Here is a 9,106-nt window from a genome sequence, read left to right on the forward strand (position 1 = left end):
CACCACAGCAGGTCTTTTCCAGCAGTGGAGGATGGAAACAGGCTTGACACGACCCCTGGCGCAAACGTGGATGGAACAAATCCGAATTCCTGGTAGATTTGAAGCCTGCAAGTCAACTATAAAGAGGATACCGCAGCTTCGATGGGACAAAGTTGGATACCAACAGAAGACAGTCTAGAGCCCTGCAGAGTACAGCAGCATTGGGCGTTCAATGGTGCGGCTGAAAGCTGAAAACATGGGGGCGTGAAACAATTAAATCTGCATCATGTCCAGACAAAAAAAATTTTGGGAGACATGTGTGGCTTATGAGGAGCAGCAGCAGTAGTAGCAGCAAAAAGCAGGTCGTCATGAAGCTGGTTTTGCTGCCTTTGAGTTCTATTGGAATTACTCAGAAACACGCTGAAAGAACGAAAAATTCAGATGGAAGAGGTTAAAAAAAAAAGAAGGCTTTTACGGGAATCTACCTAAATATAAAATATAGGGGACAAAAGCAAGAAAGGACACAAATGAAGGAAATAATGGACTAGAAACAAAAACTACTGAAATACTGTAGATGACACTAACATAGAACAATTAGTGGGTTTTTGTTTGTTTTCTTTTCTTTTTTTTTGTTTTACCAGAGTCGTTTCCCAGAAGCTGCCAAATTTGTTTCGTAAATCTTTGATTATATCAAGCTGCAAAAACAAAATTAGTCAGTTTTTTGTCATTTCCATGTAGCAAAAAAAAACTCCTTGTCTGGAAAACAAATGGTGATCAATCTAAAATGGGAGTGCAAAGTAAAAGTGCAGCCTTGCTTCACTTAGCCATGCCAAAATGTGACAGTTTTGCCTTCATTTTCAACCTCTTCCTCAGTAGCCACACAGTGAAAGAAAACAAAATTCTGTCAGTTCGTAAGTCTCTTTTTCAGTAAAGCTGCAGCATTCCTATTGTCACCTCAAAAGGGATGGATTTGCTATTTTTCACAACTTGCCCTCTTTCTGTTATTTTCACTCCTCCTTTAGGAATACAGGAACAGCACTAGGCCATTCAGCCCATCAAACTTGCCTTGCCATTCAACACAGTCATGGCTGATTGAACATTTCAATGCCTTTTACCCACTTCATCCAGGTAACCAGGAATACCACTGGCAATCAGGAACCTACCAATCTCTATCTGAAACATACTCAAAGACTGAAGCTCCAAAGCCCTCCTGGTAGAGAATTCCAAAGGTTCACAACCCTCTGATTAAGATCCATCTTGGACCTAAGTGACATCCTTTTATTTTTAAATCCCCCCACAGTTCTATCTCCTCAGCAGGGTAACACCCTACCTGCATTGACCCTGTCCATCTACATTTAGGTGCGGTCTGTTTTAGGTAATTGGAGGTGATTAGCTCAGCTGGCTAGACGACTATTGTGTGGTTTGTTCAGAATAATGCCAACAGCGAGGGTTCAAAACCCATTCTGGCTGAGATAGACTTGGTACCTATGCTCTTGCTCTCAACCCTGAAAGGGGAAGGCAACAACAAACTATCACTTATAATAAAACCATTGAGATAACAGCTCAGGATGAAGCAGACAGTGTGCCAAGGACTTGCCTTCAGGCAGAGAACAAAAATATAAACTAAAGAATATTAGGTACAACTTCTCAACTGGAAAGATCCTTGATAATAGCAGCAAGGAAACAGATGAGAGTGAATGGTCCTCTAGATTCCCCTGTCTTTGGGTGGTGAGGGAAAGGTGGAGAGCCTTTAGCATCTTACCATGTTAACTGGCTGGGACTTGTAATTTACTGTTTTGGAAGTTCCATGATGTAATAGTAGCATTGCATTGTCATGACTGTAAATATAAAAGGCGACCACAATTAATGGCACACATTTGTCTGTAATTGATCAATGAATGGGACCCACTCTGAAGAGGTTAGATTTTGTCCAGGTAGCTCAATTCCTAGTAGTTGCTGCAAGTTGCTGCAAGTGGGAGGTACAAACAAGATGATGCATTCTTCAGGACACCTGGTATCTGATGGAACAGGTCAACCAAGGGTATATCTCATTCCAACCATTTACAAGGGTTGTAAATGAATGATGCAGAGTCTGAACAAGGAATTGCAAGTTTGGACACTGAATTCAACGTCAAGTCAGGTACTGCAAGTGCAATAAAGAGAGGGAAAAAGAAGGTTGGATTAAGAGAAGCAAAAAGAAGAGGCTGAAAGAAAAAAAATTAAAAGGCCGTTACGTCCTTTTTAAGGACAACAATTGTCATTTACAGAGTGTATTTAAAATAATAAGATGCCCAAATTGCTTCACAGGGATGTTAGAAAACAACATTTAGGATTGACTCACATAATGAGATATAACGGCAGATGGCTGAAAGCAATTGCTTAAAGACATGGCTTTAAAGGGGCCCTTAGAGGATGAAAGTAGGTTAAAGAGGCAGAGGTGTTTAGGGAGGGAATTCTGGAGCTAAGAGTCTTGACAGCTCAAGGTGTCAAAAGGGAGAGCTATTTACAAAATCAAAGATGCTGAAGAAGCCAGAATCGGAGAGTTACAGGGACGTAGCAAGAGCAAGTCAATGGAGAAATTCAGAAATGAGAACTGTACGACTGAAGCTGGCTTAACTGGGAGCCAATGCAGATCAGAGAACCTGGTGGTAAAGATGAATGGGACTTGGTTCAGGATAGGACAAATCAATAGAGTTTAGGATAGCCTTTAAGTTCAAAAGAAATAAAGTTAAAAGAATGAATTCCATTTTGTCATAGCTTATTCCATTTTCAGCACCAGGATAGTTGACTGTTTGTAAATAACATTTACCAGGTAATGGGTATTTAGACTTTAAATGATTAAATCTTTACTTGCTGTAGTGAACTTAGTTTGTGCCCAATGTGGAAGTACTGAAGTTTCCGCCTCTTCAATTCAAGACAGAATGCAAGGTACCGTTTTCCCGGAACTAATGGCAGAGGGCTTCAATGTGAACAACAATTTTCAGATCTTTTGTTACAAAGGTTCATGATATATGAATATTGTTTGTTGAGAATTTGAGTTCTAAAGTGGAGGAAAAATTGGTCTTAGATTTTCAGTTCTGTGAAGATCACACCTGCAATTTTCCAAAGGTCAGAAGTTAATTTTGAATAGTAAATTGAAAACAGCATTTACATGAGGTCATGTGATTGCAACAGAGTGACCAGCAAGTAGCCAAGTGGAGATAATTCTAAGGTATTTTTTCAGACTTGAGTTTTATGACCACCAGAGAGAGAAAGGGAGGGGGCAGAGGCAGTTTTATGCAGAAGGAAGAGGCCCATTAAGAACAGATGAGCTGCTATTAGCAGTCTCCAAGCAGTCAGGGCTAGGAAGGTGTTTAAAGTCATTGAGAAGAAAGCCCCAGAAGCAGGAAGCCGTGGAGTGTCTGAGAGGAACACATTGTCCAAGACTGTTGAAAATGAGTCCAGGGAAGCCATGTGAAGTAAAATGAGCTGTTCGATGACCATGTCAGATCCTGTGTACTGTGAATATTTTTAATTTTTCAAATTCCAGTTGTATTTTTTAAAAGAGGGCTGATGCAGCCAAAAATGGCTGTGAATATAATTTAAGTGGCTGTCTGCAAAGAAAGTGAGAGAGACCCGCCGAATATCTTGTCTACAATGTGACGGGAACTTCAAACTTTAGCCCTTCCGGGAGGGGATGAGGCAAGTCAAAAGAGCCTGGACTGCGATCTCTTGTTACTATGTAGATGTCAGCAGCTGATAATTACATGCTCAACAGCAAGCAGTCTGTGCAGATGCATTTTATGTTTTCCCTTTAAAGAATACACAGGTTTGGAGTTAAGAAACCAGATGCAACTCCATGAAGTGGGCTAGCGGGATTGAACATCCCATGTGTGTATTAGCCTGGGTCCAAGCATTAGCATGCTGTGAAGGTCATAGTCAAAAATCCATCCCCTAGTTACCCTCGTGTTAGAGGTAAAGGAGGATCTTCACACTTTGACTGCTGCCTGCCATTAGAAAGGAAACAAGACAACAAAAGTAATGCTAGAGTTCATCCACAGTAGAGAGGACACGATGGGCCAAAGGGCCTTGTTCCATGTTGCAAAACCCTATGACTCTAAACAGAACACCAACCAATCTGTAAAACTAAGTATCAATAAAAACATCTGATCAATTACAAATGTCAAGGCTACCGGCAACTTCCACTGCAATGGTCTCAAGTTTAACTATCCACTCTTGGCTAACAATTCAGAAACTGATCCACATATCTTTCTTTATAACCTTTTTTCTGGACTAATCTGTCATTAATAATCTGTGTATATCTGCATTACAGAACTAATTCTTCCTGCATTAAGTTATTAATAAACTCACTCTTTGTCAACTCACAAAGGCCCGTTCAACTGGTTCATTTTAAACTATGAGTTCATTTGGGTCTGGGAGAAAAGTAATCAGAATGGTTTTTAAATTAATCTCATTGTGAACAACAGAGGAGTGGGTGAATACAGAACGGGAAGCCAGTTCATAGGCATCTCTTAGCTATAGGGATTTCATAATCTTATAGAAATCTATTAGCTGCTAACATGACTAGACAGGATAGAAGCAGGAAGAATGTTCCTGATGACCCTGGGCTCCAGAGCCAGGGAACCTGTTTAAGGTTTTAGAGTAGACCATTTAGGATGAAGAGGAGGAGAACTTCTTTACTTAGAGAGTAGTCAGCCTGTGGAATTCTCTGTCACTGAAAGGAGTCGAGGCTAAAATACTAAAAGCTTTCAAACAGAGTTAGAAAAAATTCTTAGGGTTGAAAGGATCAAAGGTTATAGTGCAAAGTGGAAACACAGTACTAAGTTGAATGATCAGCCATGATCATATCGAATGTTGGAGCAGACCCAAAGGGCCAAATGGCCTAATCCTGCTCTGAATTTCTACGTTTCAACCCTCTTCACATTGGAGCTGAACGACTTTGGGTATGCCGTCTGGAACCATTGCAAATTGAAGAATCTTGCTGGTGTCTGAGTGCAACAGCAGAGTTAATCATTTGTTTTTTAAGGGTCACGACAGGCAATAATTGAAGCAAACAACATCTAATGAAAGCACAGCGATTTGCTGAAAAAAACCCAATTACAGCTGTGCCAGCTGAGCAAGAGGCTTCAATGTGGAGAAAGAGGTGACTCTTCACTGCATTTTCAGTGTTGGTCCGGGCATTGCTGGGATCACAGGGATGAATCTTTCTTCCTGGTGTTTGTAATGAGATTGCTCAAATAGTTTTTGTCAATTGTAACATAATTCAATATTTTCTATTATGTATTAAACATTTGTGTTCTTTTATTAGAAGTAGATAGGCAGCCTATGATTACATTCAGTAACAGAGCTCTGTGGTAAACAAAAAGAAAAATAAAACTTATGGTCTATCTATCCAGGTTTCACTGTTGGATCTGACATGTCCAGGAATACCATCAGCTGGGATACAAGCAACATTTAACTACATATCTGCCTGGACCTAAAAATACTATGTGATTTGTCCACCAATAATGGTGAGTAGCATTATCCTCATTTTATTGAGGGGAAAATTTGGAGCAATATATTGAGAAATTGGCATAACTTTTTCATGTAGCACTTCATAGTTGGGAGGTGAAATGGCTTGAATGGTTGTGTTCTATTAGCCTACTTGTCAACTTTGTAGACAAGTTGCCAATCTATATGCCAATAGATGTCTTTTTGTGGCAACCAATATTTAAAAAATGTCAAATCCCTTCCCACGTTTTAGAAAGTGTCACAGGATGTTTTCAACTAACTGTGTCAAAGTAATCTAAACTGAAGTAATCAATCTGCCGTCAGATTTTATAAATATGATAGGATTTAGAAATTATTCTTCCTGTATTGAATCAAATTTATTTTTGAAAGTTAAATCATTCTGACAGCGATTCTTAATTGTTATTTTATTGAGTTTTGAAATCCATGCTGGTGGTTGTAAAAGGGTCACTTCAACCTTAGGAACAGGAAATGAAGGGTCTGTGGAGTTGGGGGTTATAATTACCTCTGGATATTAATGTAAAGCATGCAGATTGTTACTAAACATGGGCATTAGATTACACCTTGTCAGAGATTCAACGAATAAAGAATCTGCTTTGCCATTCTTTGATCATTCTTACTACTTACCATCCGTGTGATGGCTTTATGGTCCTCACTGGTATCCAGTGATGGTTCAATTATATATATATGAGAAACAGTGGTGTAAAGTATTCCAGATTCCACAATGATGTAATCTAATTTCAAGAAGCAGATATTTGTCCTCAGGACCCAAGGTTCTACATGGAGATATCAAACTAACAAACAAATGCCACCATACACATTCCAGCCTGCTCATAATTTATCAATTGTGTATGAGGACACTGCTGAAGTTGAACATTTGATTCAACACAAAATAAGCAGCACGTTCACAGGGGGAGAGCTCAAAGCATTTGGCATTAAGCAAGAAGGTCTACAAAAGGAAATTAGTTTAGATATGAAATCTATGGAATATAATCTAATATGTATCATCTGAAAGACTAATCATGGAATCTCTTACTTCAAAGCTTTTGACTTCTTCCTCACCATCCTCATCTTCTTCCACATGACAGCTCTGCAGTAAAAATAAAGTTAAATGTCTGGTAAAATGAATTTCAATTTAAAGCATGAAGCATTGTAAATGGCTACGTTCTTTGCATATGAATTTAGAGCTTAAATTCAAAACAGGTGCATTACGTCAATTACGTCTCTTTCTCGCTGCAAAACCCATCTGTGATTCAGTCACTACAAGGTCAGGAGCCGCCTGCATCAACATTAAAAGGAACAGAGAGCTGTGGAAACCCAATAAATGGACAGAAAAATTCAAAGTGCTATCACTGGCAGTACAAAGTGAGGAGCATCAAGAGTCGGAGATTCACAGTTGTAATGATTGGAACTAGATTGACCTCATTGACTATGAGGTTGCTGATTGGGATTGCTAACCTGGGCCAATCAAGAAAAGCCCTGGCTGACCAACATAACCAGGAGATTAGAATCCCCTCAGTTCAGGCGACTGTCTCTGAGCTAGCTGACCACAGCCAGTGTACTGTGCACAAGTAAATAAAGAGTGACTTGGTGACGGGATACCAGCCTCTGTGCAGTTATTTCAACAGTCAAGAGTTTAATTTCTTTAAGCATTAACAGCACTGCATTATTTAAGCAGATACGTAGGTCTAAGAAAAGGATGATGCCAACTGCTCATTAGAACGTTAGAAAGGGCGAAACCAAGATAGAATGGTAGGAAAGGGTGAAAGTGAGTGAAGGATGAAGGGGAGTTCAGGGTGACAGAAAACTATGAAGGTGGGTGCAGCATGGTAGAAAAGGATGAGGATGAGTGCAGGGTGGGATGGAAAAGGATGATGATCAGTGCAGTGTGATAAGGACAAGGCCAGGGGCAAAGCAGCAGAAAAGAATGGCCTGTAAGCTGCACAGGAGAAAATCAGGAAGTAATATCACAACATGAGGTGAGGCAGTGGGACTATGTTACAGGTAAATAATTAATTTAATCTACATTTTATGTAAATTATGTCAAGCAAGTAGCTAAGAAATTGATTAAATACATCAACATTAATGAACTAAAATTATACCAAATATGATAATGTAAGTGGGTGTGCATAAATTGCAACATAGTGGAGTATCACATGCAAATAATTAGAAATGCAGCAAGTGCCAACATCTTGAGGAACTTTAATTCAATGTTGTCGAGCTGTAGTACAAGCCAAAGACATTGAGCTATTGTGATAAAGAGAGTGACCCAGATACTTTGATCCAGGCTGTAGTTGCACTCCTTAGCTTAGGTACTGATGGTGGCCTGTTTAATGATCGTGGACAGGACACTGTGACTGTGAGTCAGGCAGGTAAGGGAATTTCACATGCACTGGTAGAGGAGTCTGAGCCTTTACCCTCACTAAATAGTTACAAGGTTCTTGCTGCCTGTGTGAATCAAGGTAACAGCTACAAGGGTATATGAGCAAACTGGCTCGCTTGGTATTAGAGACAGCTCAGAGAAAACTCACCAGGTCAATCCTGATATAGAGGGACCATCTTATGAGGAGACGTTGAGTAGGTTTGGCATGTATACATTAGAGTTTAGAGGAATGAGAGAAGATCTTATTGAAACATACCAGATTCTGAGGAGACTCGATAGGAAAGATGTGAAAAAGTTGTTTCCCCTTGTGAGAGAGTCTAGGACCAGAGAGCACAATCTCAGAATAAGGGGTCACACATTTAAGACAGAGATAAGGAGGAATTTCTTCTCTGAGTCTGGTGAATCTGTGAATCTTTACCACAGAGGGTTGTACAGGTTGAGTTGTTAATTATTTCAAGATTGACATCGACAGATTTGTGACTAGTTAAGGAAATCAAGGATTACGGGGAAAAGACAAGAAAATGGAGTTGGGGATTATCAAATCAGTGATAATCTTATTGAATGGCAAAGGAGTCTCGATGGGCTAAATGATCTTTTTTTACTCCTGCTTATGATCTAATGACGTACCTGGCCAGGGCACTATGGAACAGGGAATCATTCAACTGGGGGAAGGCTTAAGGATATACGATATTTGTACGGACCAGTAAACAGAGGGAGATAAATTGCATTCTCTGCAGACAGGACCAAGAAAACAAGCTTATTTTGCTTGTCTGGTGATAGTGCTAAGCCTGGAGAAGCATTTGAAAGAGAATGTTAAAGATAGAACCAGTGCCAATGGGAAGTCTAACGTGGTGGAGACCACTTTGACATAGCTTTTAAATCTCAACCTTGACATCAGCATCCTGCTTCTGGGCTTTCCGATCAACCGGAGCAAGTGATGACAATACAACGTAAAGAATGGAATGTACACATACAAACACACACACGTCAGCCTCTGAATTGAAGCAGAAAAGGTGAGCTACAAGAATGTGGTTTCTCATTTATGGATGCAGTGCCACAAGAGGTTCCACAACCTAATCAGGGCAGGAAAGATTAGCAGCAAGTCACTTTCAAATGGCTGAGATAACAAGGTGTAGAGCTGGATGAACACAGCAGGTCAAGCAGCATCAGAGGAACAGGAAAGCTGACGTTTCGGGCCTAGACCCTTCTTCTAGGCCCGAAACATCAGCCTTCCTG

General features: G+C 40.1%; 1 protein-coding gene across 1 annotated transcript in view; it reads right to left on the reverse strand.

Annotated features, from left to right (window-relative positions):
• The window catches only part of ryr2a (ryanodine receptor 2a (cardiac)), a 450,194-nt gene that overhangs the window by 89,685 nt on the left and 351,403 nt on the right, over positions 1-9,106 (reverse strand). The window contains exon 76 of the mRNA XM_048601350.1: positions 6,524-6,577. Within this exon, the coding sequence (XP_048457307.1) occupies positions 6,524-6,577 (54 nt within the window). The remainder of the gene's footprint in view (positions 1-6,523; positions 6,578-9,106) is intronic.

This window comes from Rhincodon typus, chromosome 9 (genome assembly GCF_021869965.1).
Source record: "Rhincodon typus isolate 14 chromosome 9, sRhiTyp1.1, whole genome shotgun sequence".
NCBI classification, from domain to species: Eukaryota; Metazoa; Chordata; class Chondrichthyes; order Orectolobiformes; family Rhincodontidae; genus Rhincodon; species Rhincodon typus.